General features: G+C 45.1%; 1 protein-coding gene across 3 annotated transcripts in view; it reads right to left on the bottom strand.

Annotated features, from left to right (window-relative positions):
• Tfcp2l1 (transcription factor CP2 like 1) overlaps positions 1–20,008 on the bottom strand; it is a 63,412-nt gene extending 43,404 nt beyond the window's left edge. For 2 of the 3 annotated variants that reach the window (XM_047546998.1, XM_047546999.1), the window contains exons 1-2: positions 19,862–20,008; positions 15,474–15,625 (exon numbers count right to left, since the gene is read on the bottom strand). In XM_047546998.1, coding sequence (XP_047402954.1) covers positions 15,474–15,625; positions 19,862–19,923 — 214 coding nt within the window. In that variant the 5' untranslated portion in view covers positions 19,924–20,008. The remainder of the gene's footprint in view (positions 1–15,473; positions 15,626–19,861) is intronic. The other variant, XM_047547000.1, reaches the window with a different exon arrangement.
• Between the last annotated feature and the right edge of the window lie 538 nt (positions 20,009–20,546).

Below are 20,546 nucleotides of genomic sequence, written 5' to 3'. Positions count from 1 at the left end.
TCCTGCCCTTCATTCCCCTTTGTCTAATCCAAAGGGCACTACAATTTTCTGTGTATATTAACAAGACTTATCCACTGGGTAATACAGAGTCCAGGTAAAGGTGTGGGGACATCTGCATAGCAGGTGGGGTGCAAGGAGGGACCATCTCTGTGGAGGGTGATCTGATGTCTGTGGAAATATTAAATGCAAGTATCACTACCATTTGTGTATGTGTATTTAAGTGGAAAAAGCAGATCCAAGCCTTCACTTGAGTATGCATGAAAATATATACGAGCAATGAATAACACCAGCAGCCTCTGAGGAGGGGAAGAGGGTGCCCGGGTGGAGGTGGGAGGGAGACACACCATAAACCCTTTTGTGCCACTTAACTTTTGAACCAAGTAAATACATTAACTTGCCATGAAATAACTAACCTGTAAGTTAGTAGGGCAAAGGACAGTAAAGGTTAGAAAACCAAATCTCTAAGATAAGGTTGGAACTGTGACTGACAGGCACCTCTCCTCCCAGCCCGGCAGACACCACAGGCTGGGGACCCTCTGGGGAGGACCACGTGCTGGGCCAAGGGCAGACCCCAGCCTTTCTCTGGCTGGGAGCTCAGAGGTGGGGATCCGCCTGCCAGGCAGTTTCTACCTGTTCATATTGTCCTGCCTGCCCGGGGTGGCTCCACTTCCTGCTTTGGCCCTTGGTAACAGAAGAATCTTTCTAGGACATTCACTGTGGAGACATATGGGGCCTGTCAGTTCTGCCCCAAGGCACTGAAGCTGGCCCAGAAATACTAGCACTTAGGGGCTCCCAGAGAACTACTCCCCCAGTCCAGCCTTGGGCTGCAGAGCAGATAAAGGGACAGGAAGGAGCAACCTCACTCACTTTGGCCCAGTCCTGTGCCCCATAGGGTCCACGTGAGTACGTGGCCAAGTTAGGCCCACAATTCTCTCCCTGGGACAGGGATACATGAGCAAAAGTCCCTCTGAGTGACTGAGGGCACATGTTCTCAGGGTCCTATGGTGTCTGTCTGTCCCGTGGCCACAGAAGCAAGGAAGCTGGTGGCAGAGAGAGCACATGGTACATCCCCAAAGGGGCACAGGGAAGACAGAAGCCTTCGGGTGTTTGAACCTCAGTTCCAGTTGGCGTCTGGGGCCCAGTTACCACCCTGCTACAGGGTCTCCGACTTTGCAAGGTGCCAACAGGTGGCTAATAGTAGCCACAGAAGACGCCTTCAGCACCCCAGTCCTAACCCATCAAAGAGCGGATCAACAGGTCTGGTGTACTAATGCACTCTGGTAGTCTAAGCTACTCGGAAGACTGAGGCAGGAGGATCACAAGTTCAAGGCAACCAAGACCATCTCAAAAAGAAGCCAATCCCAAAAAACCAAAGGCTTAATGTTTTCTCTGATAAGTGGATGCTGATACATAAGGGGAGGAGGTGGGAGGAGAATAGAGGAATGTTGGATTGTGTGGAGGGAAATGAGGGTGGGAGGGGTGGGGGAAGGAAAGATGATGGAAGGAGACAAACATCATTACCCTACGTACATGTGTGATAACACAATCGGTGTGACTCTACTTCATGTACAACCAGAGAAATGAAAGTTGTACCCCATTTGTGTACAATGAATCAAAAAATAATAAAATAAAATACAAAAATGGCTGGGAATGTAACACAGTATTATAGGGCCCCTGAGTTCAATCCCTAGTCCAGGAAATCTATGAGAGAGAGACGGAGGGAGGTGGGCAAGAAATAACAAGAGCTGGATATGGAGAAATTGGAACCCTTCTCTATTGCTGGTGCAAAAGTAAAATCACACAATGGCCTTGGAAAATAGGTTGACAGGCCATCAAAAGGTTAGACACAGTTACCAGATGACCCAGCAATTCCACTCCTCCCTTCGGACCCAATGGAAATGAAAACGTAGTCTCACACAAACACCTTGCACGCAAAGGTTCCAGCAGCATTCTTCATAATATCCCCAAATGGGGAACAACCCAACTGTCCATCAACTAAAGAATGATTTTTTAAAATGTGGTACATCCATACAAGAGGATATTTTTCAGCAATGAAAAGGAATGCTATTCTGATAGGTGCCCAACACGGATGACCCTGAAAACATGCCCAGTGAAAGAAGCCAGTCGCCAAACACCACAATTTGCACGACAAGAAACGCCCAGAAGAGGCAAACTGGTGAAGAATAAAAGTAGATTAGTTACTGCTTCGGGCTGAGAGGAGGGAAGGAGAGAGTGGAAATTGACCGCTAAGGAGTGTCCTTTCTTTTATAAAGGACAAAAATGTTCTAAAATTAGTCGCGGATGATTTAGTACATTCAGTTTGAATATACTAAAAAACATTGAATGGTATTCTTTAAACAGGTTGGAGTGTATGGTATGTGAATTATGTGCCGATAACGCTGTTTAAAAAAAAAAAAATCCTTCAAAAAGAGAGAGACCAGATGAAGTACCACTCTATGTTCTGGAGCAAATCACATAGTTGCTCTGGACCTCAGTTCATCAACCCATAAAATGGAAGAGGGGTAGAAGGCCAGACCAATGCCTCTCTAATTTCAACATGTCTGTGACCGCCTTGTAACTGGCAGGTTCTGATTCAGTGATCCAGCAGCAGGCCCAAGATTCTGCATTTCTAATAAGCTCTCAGGCAAAGTTGATCCATGGACATTCTAAGTAGCAAGGTAATAAAGATGCTATCAAAGGCTCCTCCTGGCCCTCATACTTCAGGAATCAACTCCTGTCTGAATTCCTAGAGCATGTGTGGTCTCCCCTTCCTATTCAGGACTGGCAATGTCCTCGAATCACCCAGATGGGAATTTCCAGACATGTCACAGATTTAAGAACAACAGGAAGGTCAAGAACTCCCCAATTACACCCAAGGACAGATCTCCTGGCTGGACACAGAGGAGACACTCAGTCTGCAAAGCAGAGTCATGATGAGACATTTCCACACCTTTGCACAGTTCAGTCTTCTCTGCCCAAAGAAAGAAAGAGAGGAACAGCAGCCTCCCCCACCCTCAGTGCAGTGGTTAACAACTCTAGGCTACCTAAAACCAATCGCCGGCTGGGCGGGTGCATGCCTACGATTCCAGTTATTTGGGAAGCTGAGGCAGGAGGATCACAAGTTTGAGGACGGCTTCAAAAACTTAGCAAGAACATGACTTGAAATAAAAAAAAAAGAAAAGGTCGGGAATGTGGCTGAGTGGTAGGATGCCCCTGGTTCAAATCCCAGTACCAAAAAATTAAAAATAAATAACAATCACTGGGTACTTCATGAAAAGACAGACACCTGTCCCTCTGCAGTTCAAATATAGGAAGAAACATACACACTCCAGGTTCACCCAAACGCCACCTTTGAGCCAGTCTGGAGAGAGGAAAGAACTGCACTCCCAGAGATCATCAAGAATCTCCAAAACACACTGCAAAGCCTAGTCCACCCTCCAGGCCTCAGTTTCCCCATAAATTAGAGACAGTTGGATGAGATGGCTCTTAAGGGTGCAAAGACTTGGTGAAAGGCAAAGTTTAGAGAGCAGGTCGGCTGTACCAGCTCCAGGCTCCACAAGGAAGACTCTTCCATGGGAACCTCTCAAAGGGACACAGAGTCCTGACAAAATAAGGTCTGAACATCATTTCCTAAGTACCACAAAGAAGCATTTGCTCTCTCTGTGGCCTCCACAGCTTCCTCAGCTGTCCAACCCAGGGCCTGGGGTGAGAGCCCTGGAATCCCACCAGGGCCTGCGGGCCACTAGCAGGTCGTATGACCCAGAGACATTGCAACTTTCTCCTGGGCTTGCTTCCTTCTCTTATGAAATGGAAAGATTGGGACCATCATGGCAGCTACTCATGTTTGAAACAAAGCACAAAACACCTTCCTCATTCAGAGTAGACTTCGGCACACATTCTTCCAAGTACTCATTCAAAGCATAGTGCAGAGGCGCCCCCAACCCTGACTCAGGAGCCCATTCCACAAAGACCAAGGGAGGTCGGTCTTCCTACCCTTGAACTTCTTCCCACTCTTTTCACCTTCAAACACCCATGAAATACAGCTAAAGTTGGCATCAGATGGACGGTAACGTTGACTAAGACACTTTGATGTACCTGACTCTTAAATATGATGTGTCATATAAATCATAACCTTATTTGTACAGTGATCAGAGCAAAGCTTATTGAACTGCCACACCCTCCCCAGTCCCACTCATAGCACATTGTGATTGCCAGCACTTGCTTGGTTTAGGGCTAGAAGTCTCACAGGGTTCCAAGCAAGCAGCAGAAGTCACTTGGGACGACGAGAAACTGGATGCCCTGTGAGCATTCGGGTCTACCCTTTCAGACAGGCCATCACTAAGCCACGAAATAAAATTTTAGAGGGTTCGCTCATCTGCTTTCTGTCAAGGTGGTCTATGGTCTCCCCCACTGAATAAATGGCACCGTCTAGTGGATCTTTATTAAGTGCTGCCAATCACAGTGAGTAATGCCAGAGGATTGGGTCCACTGCGGTGCTGGAGGTCTTCCGTTCTGCTCCCTGACTTTATCACACACTCCAACGTAGGCAGGAAATGTTTTGGCTAGCTGTTTTTCCTTCAAAATGTTTACAAAACATAGGTTTTAATGCAATTCCTAAGAAGACATCATTCCATGTCAGACACGGTGGCTCACACCTGTAATCCCAGCAATGCCAGAGGCCAAGGCAAGAGCATCACAAGGTAAAGGGCAGCTTGGGCCACCAAGCAAGATTGTGTCTCAAGAAAAAAAAAAAATTAAAAACGGGATCAATCATCAGTACTGGGGGAAAAAAAAAAATTCAACTTGAGCATCCCTAAATCCAAAACCCAAAACTGCTCTGAAATCTGAAGCTTTTTGAGTGTCAGTATGATGCCACAAATGGAAAATTCCACACCCAACCTAACGGATCCGATCACAGATAAAACACAGGTACACTAAAAATACTGCTAAAATTACTTTCAGGCTACATGTATAAGCGCATGAAATATAGATGAAATCTCATGCTTGCCAGTGGTCACACCAGCAGTACCAGTTACCAGAGAGGCAGAGGCAGGATCGCTTGAGCCCAGGAGTTTGAGGCCAACCTGGGCAATGTAACAAAACCATGTCTCAAAAAGGAAAACACAAGAAACAAACAACAACAAAACAAAAACAACTCATGGTTAGACTTTGGTCCCATCATCCTCAAGGTATTTTATACATATATACACAAATAATCCCAAATTTGAAAAGAAAAAAATCAGAAACATCTCTATTCCCAAGCATTTCAGACTAGGGATACTCAATTGAGATTTTAATCAACTGCTCCATTTTTTTTTTTTTAAGTTGTCGATGGACTTTATTTTATTTATTTATATGTGGGGCTGAGAATCGAACCCAGTGCCTCACACATGCTAGGCAAGTGCTCTACCACTGAGCCACAACATTTAAAACATAATCAAAGTTTGACATGACCAAGTGGATATAATCCCAGCTGCTCAGGAAGCTGAGACACAAAGATCCCACAAGTCCGAGGCCAGCCTTGGCAATTTAGTGAGATCCCTTCTCAATATTAAAAAAAAAAAAAAATATATATATATATATATATATATGTGTGTGTGTGTGTGTGTGTGTTATATAAAACATATATATATATATATATATATATTACAACCCCATATACATATATATGGGGTTGGGCTCAGTGGTAGAACATCCCTTGGTTCACCCTCCAATACCAGGGGTGTCGGGGGATGACAGGGTCTTCCTGTGTTACCCAAGCTGGCTCCAAGCCCCTGGGTTCAAGCAATCCTCCTGCTTCAGCCCCCTAAGTAGCTGAGTGCTCTTCTTATAACTGCAGAGTGTTCTACAATGTGGAGGTTCCATCACCATTAAGTAATGATGGCTATATGAAAAGTATCGGGATTGGAGTCTTCATTCCTTATACTCCAAAATAATGCCAAAGTGTAGAAGCTTGGGAAATGACATTTAAAAAAAAAAAAGTGGATAAAACTGAAATATTAGGCCTTTCCTAAGTGGGATATGAAACAAAAATAATATGAATGCCAATAAACCTGACCATATAAAAATTTCTTTTTAAAATTTGTATTATGATAAAGAGTAAGAAAATTAATTTTTAAAATGAATGAAAAAGCCAGGCATGGTGGCACACGCCTGTAATCCTAGCAGCTCTGGAGGCTAAGGCAGGAGGATCGAAAGTTCAAAGCCAGCCTCAGCAACTTAGTGAGGTGCCAAGCAATTTGGTGAGAACCTGTCTCTAAATAAAATATTTTTAAAAGGCTGGGGATGTGGCTCAGTGGTTAAGGGCCCCTGGGTTCAATCTCAGGCACCAAAAAAAAAAGAAAGAAAGAAAGAAAATGAAAAAGTGGGAAAACATTTCCAATGTGTATTATAAAATCCAAAATATGCAAGAGCTCTTAGAAATAAATAAGAAAATAATAAAAATTATGGATAAGTCACATGAAAGGCAAAAAGAATAATAAAAATCTGGAAAAAAATTCAACATCATTGAGGAAATGAAAATTAAAACTAGAGTAACTTATATTTTCCCTCAAAAATTATCAAAGGCTAAAGACTTGGCAAAGGTAAAGACAGAGACATTCTCCATTCATCAGGACTGGGGAAGTAGCTCACTGGAGAGTGTTTGCCTAGCATGTTTAAGACCCTGGATTCAATCTCCAGCAGTGCAAAATACATAGCTCAAAAATAAGTTTCTTCCTTACTTTTTTTTTTTTTTTTTTTTTTTTTTTTGGTACCAGGGACTGAACTCAGGGGTACTCAACCACTGAGCCACATCCGCAGTCCTTTTTGTATTTTATTTAGAGACAGGGTCTCATTGAGTTGCTTAGCACCTCACTTTTGCTGAGGCTGACTTTGAACTCCAGATCTTCCTGCCTCAGACTCCTGAGCCGCTGGGATTACAGGCAAGCGCCATCATGCTGGGCAATAAGTTCCTTTCTTAAGTGAGACAAAGAAGTTATGTATGCCAGGCACTGGTCTAGGACTGGCAATAAACAAAGACTGAGTTTTCTGACTTCAACAAGTTTTGTATTCCAGGTATGACAGAGGTGTTAGAGAGACAGGGAGGAGGGAAGTAAACACATATTCACATAGTTACTGTTCACAAAAGTACAAACCATGACAACTTCATTGGAGGACAACGTGGCAGGATCCATGCAGAGGACAACATGGCAGGATCCATGCAGAGGCTGTGCTAGTGATTTGATTTTTAGATACTTATCCTATAGTTATTCTCATTCCAGGTTAAGTACAAAGGCATATACACCCAGAAGCTCACTGGAACGCCAGTTATAGCTATTAAAAAAAAAAAAAAAGGAAACAATACTACTGCCCCTCAAGAAGGCAAGATCAGGCTGTTTCCACACAATACTCAGAATGCAACCAGTAAGGATTGCTTCCCCCTGTGCCCCACAACTATTTATTTATTTATTTATTTATTTATTTATTTAGTAATGCTCAAAAACTCAGGATCAAACCCAGGGCCTCGTGCATGCTAAGCAAGTGCCCTACCACTGAGTACACTTCCCTGGTTTTTACTTAATGTACCGCATGGAAGGAATTGAGGATTTTTGTTTGGTGGAGGAAGAAAGCATATTATGTATTTCCATTTTTCTTAAAAAGGAAGAGGAACACACATCCCTTTAAGTATATATGTATGTGTGTTCATAATTATAAATACACTGATTAATGTATGATTAAGAAAAAGTTAGAAGGTTTTCCAGAGTCCATACTTTTGTATTATTTGGCTGGTCTACGTTATAAGATTGTACTATTTTCATAATCATGAAAAAAATAAGGGAGGGTGGATTTTTTTTTTTTTTAAGTAATGGACTTCTGGGTCATTTGGTTGATCCAGTTTATATTCCCAAACTTCAGGCTAAAAATTAATCTGGAAGGAAAACTTCAGCTATGAAGAAAAGATAACAAACAAAGTGACTAATCCTTTGCCTCATTCCTTAAATTCAAAGTCACTGATATAATTGGGAAGAGGGGAAAATCTCACTGGATTCTTGCCAGACGTTCATTTTTTCCCTGAACCCTCAGGGCAATTGCCCAGAGTGAAAATGTCCTGGTTTCACACAGGAGGAAACCCAGGATCGTAGAGATGAAGTGATTTCCCTGGAGGAGAAGCAGGTACACACAGAACTGTGTCTCCCACGGGGTTCTAGGAGCAGACAGCCCTCACTCCCTGGAGCTCTTATCTCCCGGGCTGGGGACTCTGGCCAGAGCAGCACAGGTGTGTGTGGCAGGGGGACTGGTTTGGGGGTTCTCTCTCTGGGGAGGCATCTTCTCCCCACTCCACGCCTTCATGCCCCCCTACCCCTACCCAAGCCTCATCCACCTGTCCTTGGAGCCACATCACAAGACCAGGTTAGCAGGCACTGCTCAGGGAAGGGCCAGTGTAGAATCTTGCCTGCCAGGAGTAGCAGCCAGGATGGGAGGCAGCGTTTCTGCTTTCAGAAGACCCTGCACCATCCACCACAGCTCAACCACTCCCAGGCCTGCCTCATGATGGGATGTGACAGAGGGAATCTGCTTTCACCTCTGTCCAACTGTCATCTGAAAGATGGGAATAATATATTTTGGGAGAACAACTTCAAAAGAGAATATCGAGGCTGGGGGTGTACCTCAGTGGTAGAACACTTGCCTCATGTTTGTAAGGTCCTGGGTTCCATCCCCAGCACCAGGTACTAGACAAGGAATTGAAGGCAAAGAGAGGTTCGGTGACCTCAGGGGGCTTCCCAGTGACTCAATAAGGCAGCTGCAGCTCTCAGTCATCTGGTCTACCTTTCCACATCATTCATACTCTTCAAGTTCCAAAACCTAGTCATCCCGAAGCACTTAGGATTCCTGGGACACAGTACATTCAGAAGCAATCCCTTTGCAAACGGCTTTTCTCTTCTCAAGAACCTCTCTTCTCAGGAACCACCCTTCTTAACAACCCACCCTTCTTAACAACAGGACGTTTTATTTTGTGAATGAATGAAAGTATGAGTCGTGTGAAAATTCATTATTGTATTTAAGACTCAGGGTTGTTTTGGTGGAAAATACCAAAGCTTTCTCCACAACACTCCATTCTTGCAAAGTTGTTTCTTATCTCCCAACCAGGATTGCCTGGGGTTCTCTCCCCACCGTCCCACCTCCTCCCCTCCCTCTGGCTCCCTCTGGCTCCAGCCTTCAATAAAGATCTGTCCAAAATGACCTTTGGCCAGTGACAAAGAAGTTATCTGAGAGTTTCCAAGGCTTTATTCAACAGTTGTCCACCTCTTATCGAAGAAAACTTTTTTCAAAGAAAGAGGACATGCTTTGTTTTTCAAACCATTTTCGCAACATCCGAAACTAGCCATTGGGCGTGGAACCTGAAAACCCCTATGTCAGGACTCACGTTTGACACTGCTATTAGAATGGATTTCCAGTGATGTAATAAATGACTTGCTGATTTACAGAAAGGGCATCCCTTCCATGTTTTAGAGAACTTTAAACACATGTCAGGTACTGTGGCACAAGCCTATAATCCCAGCAACTCGGAAGTCTGAGGCAGGAAGATCGTAAATTCAAGGCCAGTCTCAGCAATTTTAGCAAGACCTTCACCAATTTAGTGAGACCCTGTCTCAAAGTGAAAAGAAATTAAAAAGACTGAGGATGTAGCTCAGTGGTACAGCATCCCTGGTTTCAATCCCCAGCTAAAAGAACAAAAACAAAAACACATCTTTTTTTTTTGCAGTGCTGGGGATTGAACCCAGGGCCTTGTGCATGCAAGGCAAGCACTCTACCAACTGAGCTATATATATCCCCAGCCCAAAAACACATCTTTGCAAGGAAGAGGGCATGGGATGGATTCAGATAATGTAATAAATATCAGAGACAACACAATAAACATTCATAACTGAGAAGCAGACTTTTTTGGGGGGTACTGGAGATTGAACCCATTGGCACTTAACCACTTAGCTACATCTTCAGTCCTTTTTATTTTTTCACTTTGAGACAGGGTCTTGCTAAGTTGTTTAGGGCCTCACCAAGTTGTTGTGGCTGCATGAACTTGCAATCCTCTTCCCTCAGCCTCCACTGTCTCTGGGATTACAGAAGGGCACTGCTGCGCCCAGAGAAAACTTCTCAATTAAACAAAAAGGTCTGGAATGATTAGCAAAATCGCTTTAAAATCTTTTCTTATAGCCAGGTGCAGTGGCAATACGCCTATAATCCCAGCAGCTTGGAAGGCTGAGACAGGAGGATCACGAGTTCATAAGCCAGTCTCAGCAAAAGCAAGGTGCTGAAAAGAAATTTTTTTGAGACGGGGTGTTACCATGTTGTCCTAACTAGTCTTGAACTCCTGGGCTCAAGTGATACTCTAGCCTTGACTTCCCAAGTAGCTGGGACCACAGATTGAACCCAGGGGTGCTTAACCACTGAGTCACCTCACCAGCCCTTTTTTATATTTTATTTGGAAACAGGCTCTTGCTGAGTTGTTGGGGCTGGTTTTGAACTCTTGGATCCTCCTGCCTCAGCCTCCTGGGCTGCAGGAATTACAGTGCCACCTCACCTGGCTCAAAATTAATTTTTAAAATTGAGTCAAAATTATTTGTCATCTAACATAAAGGACAGACTGCTTAAATAAGTTATGCTGAAAAACATACCTAGTATAGTAGTATAGATAATAGGGAAAGAACAGATAAAAAATGAAAGTAAAATCAGTCATTCCTATTTTTAATTTTTGGGATAATTATAGAGCAGCTACTAAAAAGGCACCAAGATTAATCTGGGGATGCAATGTGAAAAAGACAAGACAGGAATCAGCCCTCCTGTCCAGTCCATATGAGAAACAGACACTAAAATAATTACTTTCTATGATTTCTTAAAGCAGTTATGACAAAATTCTGTCCCAAATAACAAGAAGAAATAGTGAAATACACATTTTAAGTGATGTTTAACATACTTTATTATTATTCCACTAATACTATTATTAATGGAAAATGTTATTGTAAGAATGATATTCAGCAGGCACAGCAGTGTGCACCATAATCCCAGCTTCTTGGGAGGCTTAAGCAGGAAGGTGACAGGTTGAAGGCCAGTTGCAGCAATTTAGTTAGATCGTCTCAAAATTTAAAAAAATTAAAAGGACTGGGAATGTAGCTCAGTGATGGCGCATCCCTGGGTTCAATCCCCAGTACCCCCAAAAAAACTTTTTAAAAGAATAATACATAATAAGGACTGAGGTTGTGGCTCAGCGGTAGAGCACCTGCCTAGCACGTGTGAAGCACTGGGTTGGATTCTCAGCACTGTAAATAAATAAGTAAATAAATAAAATAAAGGTCCATCAACAAATTTAAAAAACTTTTTAAAATAGTGTATAATAAAAGCAGAAAACAAATGTAAAACGCATACGATCTTATCAGTGTTTTTAAAAAGTATAGGAGAGTCTCAATGTTTACAAAATTATAAAAATAAATAATAGTGAATGGTTAAGAAAAATGATGAAAGGCATTTCTATTCGCAAATAGTAAAATATGTTTCCAAGATACAATAATTAATTCAATGAGAAATAGGGCAAAAAAGAAAAACCAATGAATATCAGTGTTTGGGACAAATAATTACACAAGAGTCCATTTCTGACCATTTGGTTTTAAAAATGTTTCAAAAGTGGCATTTTTAACCAATGAGAAACATTTAAACCAATGAGGAACATATTCCTTTCTCATAGGCAGTAACTAGTAGGTGAACTATCTAGAAAAACAAGCAAACATATACTCCATCATATCATACATTCCAAATTCAGTGTTAAAATAGGAAACCACTAAATAAAATTTAGCAAACTACTAAGATGCCTGGAAGACAGGCATTTCTAAGAATAAAATAAAAACCATTTTGAAAGAATGAAAGATTTGACTATCAACATTTAAAGTAAATTGCTATAGAAAAAAATCATTGGTCTGGGACTGCAGACCACTTGCTGAGCATACACAAGGCCCTGGAATTGATGTCTTACACACACACACACACACATAAAATCAAGTTATATATCCCATTTCATATAGTTGCCACACAATATAGTTAAATGGACAGCAACCAACAGGGAAAAATATTGCAACATATGACGGCTAAAAGGTTGATGTTCTTCATAAATGGTATTCTCTTCAAATCAATAAGAGAAAAATATGCAAGGGACATGAATATAGTTAATACAGAAAAAAATGTCAATAAACATTTGAAAATAGTCAACTACGCTAGCAATCACAGGAATGCAAATTTAAGATCAAAGTCCATGGTTTACTAATCGGATGAAGAATGACAAAAGAAAAAAAGAAAAATGGCAATAGGGAAACAGTGATTCTACCTGGTTGGCTGCCCTGTGCATTGGTTTCTTCTGCTGAGAAGGTAATTTTGGCAGTATGTATCAAAAACCCTACTGTCTGCTGCACACCTGTAATCCCATCGATTTGGGAGGCTGTGGCAGGAGGATCGCAGTTTGAAGTCAGCCTGGGCAATTCAGTGAGACCCTTGCCAAAATTTGAAAAATAAGAAAAGGGGCCTGGGGATGTAGCTCAGTGGTACACTGCCCCCGGGTTCAATCCCCAGTACCAGAAGGGCAGGAGGTTTAACGTCCAAGTGCTTTGATCCAGTAATCCTATTTCTTAAGAATATATAGCTAAAAATTAAAGAATCAACATTTCACATAAAGATCTACATACAAGAATGTCCACCATGGTTTAATTTCCAACAACTGGAAACTAAGCGTTCACAGTACAAAACAAGCCAAAGTAACAACCGTATGGTGAAATGATACACAGCCAGGACGACATAAATGGCCACGGCATTTTTTCAGTTTTTCTTCTTGCAGCACTGGGTGCAGAATCCAGGGCCTCACACACGCTAAGCGAGTGCTCTACCACTGAGTTACACCCTCGGCCCTTTTTAAAAATTTTTATTTTGGGAGAGGATCTCAAGCGCTGGCTTGAACTCTCCATCCTCCTGCCTAAGACTCCCAAGCCGCTGGGATCACGGCCAGCCTCGACGCATTTTTAATGACATGAGAAAAGTTCACAAAGTAGTAAATGAAAAAGAAGAAAGAAGGGAAGGAAGGAGAGAAAGGAGAGAAAACCAGGACAAATTTTTGTGGCATGATCAGAGTCTTACGGAAATGCAATTATGCAGAAATAAGGTCAGCAGTTATTCTCTAGCAAAAATTAGAAAAGATCTTAATTATGTTTTTCTTTTAATTTTCTCCTTTTTACTTTTCCAAGTCACTCACATTTTCTATAATGAACATGTATTACATTAATAATTGGGAAAATGTTAATTCTAGAAATATCTAGGGCCAGGGATGCGACTTGGTGGTAGAGCGCCTGCCTAACTAACATCACGGCATTGGGTGGCATCCCCAGCACGGCAGTAAATAAATAGAAAAAAAAATCTGAAGTAAAGACACCGGATTAACACAGGATGATGTAACCATGGAGGCTAACATTTTTTTTTCCTTCTCTCTTAACTCACCTATATCATACAAGAGAATAAATGCTTTTAAAGTCTTTCTAAAAGACCTAGCAAGCTCACTGGTATGGCGGCTCACACCTGTCATCCCAGCAACTCCGGAGGCTGAGGCAGAAGTATCTCAAGTTCTAACTCAGCCTCAGCCACTTAGTGAGGCCCTGAGAAACTTAGTGAGACCCTATCTCAAAATCAAAAAAAGGAAAGGGCCAGGGATTGGGGGCTGGGGAGAAGCCCTAGCATGCTGACTTTAAAATTTTGTCTTAAGCTGACTGATTAAAAGGACAGGGGATACAGCCAAAGGTCTTGCAGTTTTGAGGGAGGGGACAGACAGAATGTCCTGGGGTCCTACAGCAAGATTTCAGACCACTCCTCTGCACCATGGACATGGCCAAGAGCAGGAAAATCATCAGCTCAAAGGGCTTTGTAAATACCTTGTAACTCCTCCATTCTAAGATAAGCAAGAACTCGGACATCTAGAGAGGAAGGAACCTGCTCAAAGATACAGAAGTTAGTAGTAAATGACTTTCCATCAAAGAGAAAGGAGAACGGCAGTAGCCACTGCACACACAGGCTCAGACACAGAGCCACTCTGCCTCTGGACTTCGCCACTCACCAGCAGTGGCCCAGGGTGTTCGCAGACGGAGCACAGGTCAGCCCCACGGCTGTATGAGCACAGCGTCAGCAAGACCAGCTCAAGGCCATAGGGAAGCCCTCCTTCCAGGGAGCCCTGTCTGTAATAGGTAGACACACAGCCACCTGCTCATTCTGGGCTAGTTTCTTGGTTCAGAAGCCAGCAAGTTCTGCAGCCAGAAGAGCATGAAGATCATGCTGGACTTCCACCCTCGCCCATCCCGAAACCCAGGAGGCAAAGTTCCACCGAGGGGAGGCGGCACACAGAGGACAAACTGCTGCCCACCACTGCCCCTGCAATTCAGCGTAGCCCAACCCAAACCAGGGTCCTCTGTCCTTTCTGCTTCCAATTTAAAGTAGAGAGCAATCACGCCACTAGACACCCAGGATTTATAAGGTGACTGAGGAAGAAAGTGCGGTAAACGCATTCACATCATCAGGTCAGAAACCACAGAAATGCCATCCACCAGGACGTTCCCCGGGTGTTCTGGTAAAGGGACAACTTGACTGAACAACCACTATCATGCCACTTACCTTCAATCTTGCAAGCTTCACACAAAAATTATACTTCATTTTACACATGAAAACACTGAGCCTCAGAGAAAAAGAAAAGGCAGTTCAAAGTCACAGAGCTATGAAGAGTTAAGAGTTGGAATTCAAACTCCAAAGCTCATTACTCCTAAAGACATGATGAGCAATCTGGTCCCCACTGCCACAGAGGGCTTCTTCCTGTCAAGCGGAACACAGACTAGCCCTGTGGTGCCAGAGACAGGTCAGCCCTCCTACCGCTCCACCAGGTGCAGCTCCAGGGACAGCAGCCCTAGTAAACCAAAAGTACTCAATTCACACAGAGGATGTCAACCGTGGTCACGATAAATAGTATTAGCAGTCGCAGTCACTGTACGTCTGCTCCATGAAGGTGCCGTATGAGGAATGTTATGGGTTCCCACACCTGCTCTATTCCAACAACACGGTTGGTGTTTACTTCCTTGAGACATGTTTCACGATGTTGTACAGGCTGCTCTCAAACTCCTGGGCTCAAGTGATTCTCCTGCCTCAGCCTCCCAAGTAGCTGGGACTACATGTGTGTGCCACTATGCCCGGCTTTTGACGTTTCCACATTTCAGATGAAGATTCAGAGGTTCATAGAGAGAGGTCTCAGAGCTCAGAAATGGAATCTGAACCTGTGTCCAAAACCAAAGACTTCATTCATGAGCTCCACCTCACCCACTGTGACAACTAATAAAACCCAACTAGGTCTTCAGACCAATTCCCCATTGTTCTAGGGGATGCCCCCACCCACAGGTTCCACCCTGGCCTAGGGCTCCAGTCACTACCTTGGTTGAGGTAGGTCAGGGTCTCTTCATGGAGCTTCACAGCTGGGGACGTGGCGGCACACAACACGTACTGCAGGGGTGGCAGCCGGGCCCCATTCTCAGGGGACAGCTGGGGCTCCTCCTGCTTGAAGATGGGTAGAGCGAGCACATCACTGCAACACACAGGAAGTGGTGGTCAGGAGCAGGGCCCTAGGGAGCCCCTTCCCACAGACAAAGCAAGGTTGGAGGGACAGACAGGCCCTGGGGACCAAAGGCCACTCAACAAAGCTCACTGCAGCAAGCTGGCTTCAATTCTGATCCCTCCTGTCACAAACCCTCTAGATGCTTTAAACGGGAGTAAACTAGGCTGGGGCAGCGGGTAGTGTGTGTCAGTGATAGAGTACTATGATAGATACTGATAGTGGTAGTGATAGATACTGATGTGACAGAGGACTAGCATGGGCAAGGCCTTGGGTTTGAATCCTGACCAAAAAAAAAAAAAAAAGAAAGAAAGAAAAAGCAAACCAGTCCTGCATGATTCTGTGTTACTCAATGGTTCTCAAAATATTTATTGAATCAAGTTGTGGAGGAGGTAAAAATGCAGTTTCTATTATCTACAAAAACCCTCTAAGTGACAGAGACCAGTAGCAATGAAATAATCTTTAGAAGTCATTTGGTTTCCGTCCACAGGAGACTGCTCATAATGTGTTTTTAGAATAGTAATCTGAACAACAACTTTTAGTTTTGAATCAACTCTTCTCTTTATCTGCCACTTCTCAGACCAACAGGGCCCAGACCCAGGGCTCAGCAAAGTACGCAAATGAAAAATCTGTTAGCCTCACTCACCCAGGATCAGACACCCCTCCATTTCTTCTGAAAAGGGGACATTGGCCCTTAGCCTGTTTAAGGCGCACACTGATCTCTCAGAAATGCCAGAAGAGAAGAACCTTGGTTTTGACTGAGTTTCCTTATCCAAGTGAAAAATCTTGAGGTGCTCAAAGACTCTATTACCTAGAAACAAAACTCCCCAGGGCATTAAAAAAAAAACCAGTCTCCCATCAGCCTGTAACTGAGGAACTTGTGTCTAGGTTTCTTTCTTTCTTTTCTTTTTTGTTTTTGTTTTTGGTTTGTTTTGGTATTTTTAGTTGTCTTGTATTTGGGGACAGGGTCTTGTTGTATTGCCCAGGTTGGCCCCAAACAATCCTAGGATCTCTGACTCCTACCAAAGTAGCTGGGACTCCAGGTGTGCACCCTCCAAGGAGCCCAAGAGAGTCTTGAGAACATGAATGACCCGCAAGCAGGAGAGACTTGCTTAAGACCTCTGAAGTATACACAGTACAGAAGCAAGTGCCAAAAAAGCGTCATGCCCTATCTTGGTAACCCTCCTCCCTTCGTGGATCCTGGGTCATGAATCAAATTAGCTGACCCCACTTCACTGCATAAACACAAACTCCCTGGTACAACCTGTTCCTCATACAGTATCATAAACGAGTGTCTCTTAAACACAAGCCCAGCACACACCCCAACAGCGTCCAACCAATTCTCGGAAAGAAAAGCATGGCTTTGGGCACACCTGGAAAATCTTTCCTTCAAGGGCTTCCCTGCCACCATCTGCTGCCCAAAAAGGAAAGCACAGGGCTGACCTGACTTCCCCCACCACACACCTTCCTTTTTCCAGCCCAGGAGGTTCTCTAGGAACATGGAAGAAGCAGGCAGTCTTGCTCACCTGGAGATTGCATAATTTCATGTTTGCCCAGACCATGTTAAGTTAATAATCCATGCACTGCTGCCTTTAAATTTGGAGGAAAAAAGGGGGCGGGGAGGGTGCTAAGAACCATCATTCAACAGTAACTTGTTTCAAACCTGGCATCCTTATTTGCCAAGGAATAAAAGTCACCAGAACATCAAACAGGAAGGGAGAAGAAGGAGTAAAGGCCACTATTGGCAAGGTCAGGCTTCTGCAGAAGTTCTGCAGAGTGAGAAAACAACCAAAAAAAAAAAACAAAGAAAAAGGACAAGACCCCACCTCTAGAGTAGGGAGACCAGGGACGTATGTACTAACCCCACCTTGGCCTTCATTGAGGCCAGCCTCTATGAAGGCCAAACCCCCAGAAAGAAATAAAATTCTATTTATTTATGTATGTATTTATTTAGCAGTACTGGGGACTGAACCTAAGACTGCTCTGCCACTGAGCTACATCCTCAGCTACCTTTTTACTTTTTTTGAGACAAAGACTGGCCTCGAACTTGCTACTCTCCTGCCTCAGGCTCCCCAGTAAATGGGATTATGGGCCTGCACCACCACACCCGGCAAGAAGTGAAATTTTGAAGCCAGGTGTGGTGACATACACCTGTAATCACAATGAGGCCCAGTGACTTAGAGACTGAAGCAAGAGGATCTCCAGTCCAAGGCCAGCCTCAGCAACTTAGCCAGGTCCTCAATAACTTAGGGAGACACTATCTCAGAATAAAAAAAAATAGAATAAAAAGGGCAGGGGATGTGACTCAGTGGTAAAGCACCCTGGGTTAAATCCCTAGTACCTCCCCCCCCCCCCAAAAAAGTAGAATTTTGATAAGATTTTGATTTTGGTGGTGTAGTTCAATGTTAGAGTGCCAGATCAGCATGTGATCCCCCAGCACCAAGGGAAGGGGAATATGGACCTTCTTCATCCATAGTTTCCCAAAATAACCCCCCAAAACAGTATGGTTTTCTCCCCCCCAACCCCCAAACAGTGCTGGGAACCCGATCCAGGGCCTTTCACCTGCCGGGGAAGCGCTGTACAACAAAGCCACATCCCAAGCCCTCCAGTATGGTTGTATAGCACCATTCACCCCAACTTTTGCCCTCCTCCCTTCATGCAATAACCAGAATCCACAAACTTCCATCTCAGCAGCAGATGTCAGAAAACTGTACTCTCATGAACAGGAGAATTACTACCTAATGGGATGAGATTTCAGGGATCTACGAAGTTTTAAGTACACATTATCTTTAACTCAAGGTCACCTTCAAACTCATTTTTAAGATATGACAAGGTACTTAATGGCCATGAACCAAAATTTAGACAAAACTACCACTAAAACTGCAATTTGCAATACAGTAAAAACATATTCTGTCCTAGCATTTTTCATAAGAGAACAGACACTTAATCTCCTGCCGGGAATTAACATCCTCCCAAGTGGGTTCCACCGTTCCCCAGAGCAGCTTCCCTCTGGAGACACGGTCATGATCTGCAGGCAGGCTGGCCGTTCTTAAGACCCTAGTTGTTTTTTTTTTTTTTTTTTAATCACTGAATGAAAACAGCAGAGACGCCAGTTAAATCCAATTGTTCCTCTGCTTTCTGGCAGGGGAATGTCTTCAGGGAGGACTACTAGACAAATACCTATCAGAAGCCGGAATTACAAATAACCTGCAGTGTCAAAACTGAGTGGGAACTTCATGGGGCCAAAACAAGCACGAAGTGTGGGTAGCTCGTTAGGTGCCTGAGCCGCCTTCCGCCTGGCAATTCACTTTTCCTGAGCCCACATCAAATACCCTTTGGGTTAAATTAGGCACATTTAATAAACTGTGACTAGGATGGAAATAAAGACAGGTTAAAGCTGGTTCCGGCGAGTTCAGAAAGTGAACGACTGCCCATTAGTACCCGGCCAGCTGCACAACATGGAAAAAACAATCTTCCAGGAACTGAAGCAAACGGGGGTCCTACTTCCTAAAAGGGGGTTGTAGAGTACTTTGCAAAGCAGGCAGGACTTACTTTTCCCTTTGAAGAGCACTAGTCAAATCCCTGCAGAAGAAGAAAGATTTCCATCAAGGGCAATAAACGCTCGGGGCCTCAAGCAAAGACCCCCCCGGGGGAGGGGGCAGCCAGCCCCTCCCGAATCCGCCCGCCGGACGGTCCACCACGGGCCAGCGGGGCCCGACGAAGGGCACTGAGGAAAGCGCAAAGCTCAGAGAGGGATCCAAGAGGAGAGGGGCAAAGAGCAGGGGTTAACTTCCCGGGGCAGGCTCCGGACAGACAGAAGTTTCCTCTGCTACTCCGACACGAGCGGGAAGAGGAGAGATGCGCGAGGTGGGATAGAGCTGGGGAGGCTGAGGCCCGCAGGTGCACCCAGTACCCGCCGGGGACCGTCGTGGAGGGGCCCTCGCCGGGATCCGGCTCCGTGAGCCCGCCTCGCCGGCCGACCCCCAACTCCACGCGTCGGGTCCCCACGGGTCCGTCAGTCGTCCCTTGGGGACACTGGGCGGGGCTCTCCCTTCCTCCCCAAAGGACCGACAGGGGGATGCCAGGACCCGGCAAGGGCGCTCCGTCTCCCTCCCTGGACGTCCCACCGCGCCTGGCGCAGCCCTCAACAGTGCCCCAGGGCTGTGGCCGTCGGGTGGGGACGGCACGCAGGCGACGCGCGGCCCTTACCGCAGGTAGCTGCCGGAGTTGTGCTGGTTGTAGTGCTCCGGCTGCGTGTGCCAGAACAGCATGGCTGGAGCTCCGAGCGCGCCGAGGGAGGCGCGGCAGTCAACGGAGACGCGGGCGGCGCCGACCTCTCGCAGCCACCTGAAAGCCGCGGTCGGAACCCGAGGTGGCCCGCGGCCCGGATCATTTATGGGCGGCCCGGGGGCGGGGCCGTGACCGGACCGTCCCCCAGCAAACGCGGCCTGGAGGGCGGCTCCCCAGTTGCCGGCGCGCCTCACCCGGGAGCGAGCGCCCCTCCAGGGAGCGGCGCGCCAGGGTTGAGACCGGCCCTCTCCTCGTCCCCCAAGGGTGGGGCTCAGGTGACCTTAGCTGCAGCCCACTCGCGCACGCACCTCTGGCGCTCTGCTTCCGACTTTGCACTCTGGGTGGAACCCCAGGGCTGCTTGGTGATTGGAAGAAGCTCGGATGTCAGAGACCCAGGCCCAGACACTCTAGGTCCCCTTATTGGGCTCTTGTTTTTTCATCTCAATACACAGTCTGAAATTATGACCTTTTAAAATGTTACTGGTGTATTGGTTGTCTTTCCTCCCTACAGTGTAAACTCCAAGAGGGCAGGCCTGAGTTCTATCACTCCCCGAGTTGTACCTAGAACAGAGTGCTTGGGACAAAGTTAAGTGCTCAATAAACA

Source organism: Sciurus carolinensis, chromosome 3, assembly GCF_902686445.1.
Source record: "Sciurus carolinensis chromosome 3, mSciCar1.2, whole genome shotgun sequence".
NCBI classification, from domain to species: Eukaryota; Metazoa; Chordata; class Mammalia; order Rodentia; family Sciuridae; genus Sciurus; species Sciurus carolinensis.
This window is presented reverse-complemented; position numbering and strand designations above follow the sequence as displayed.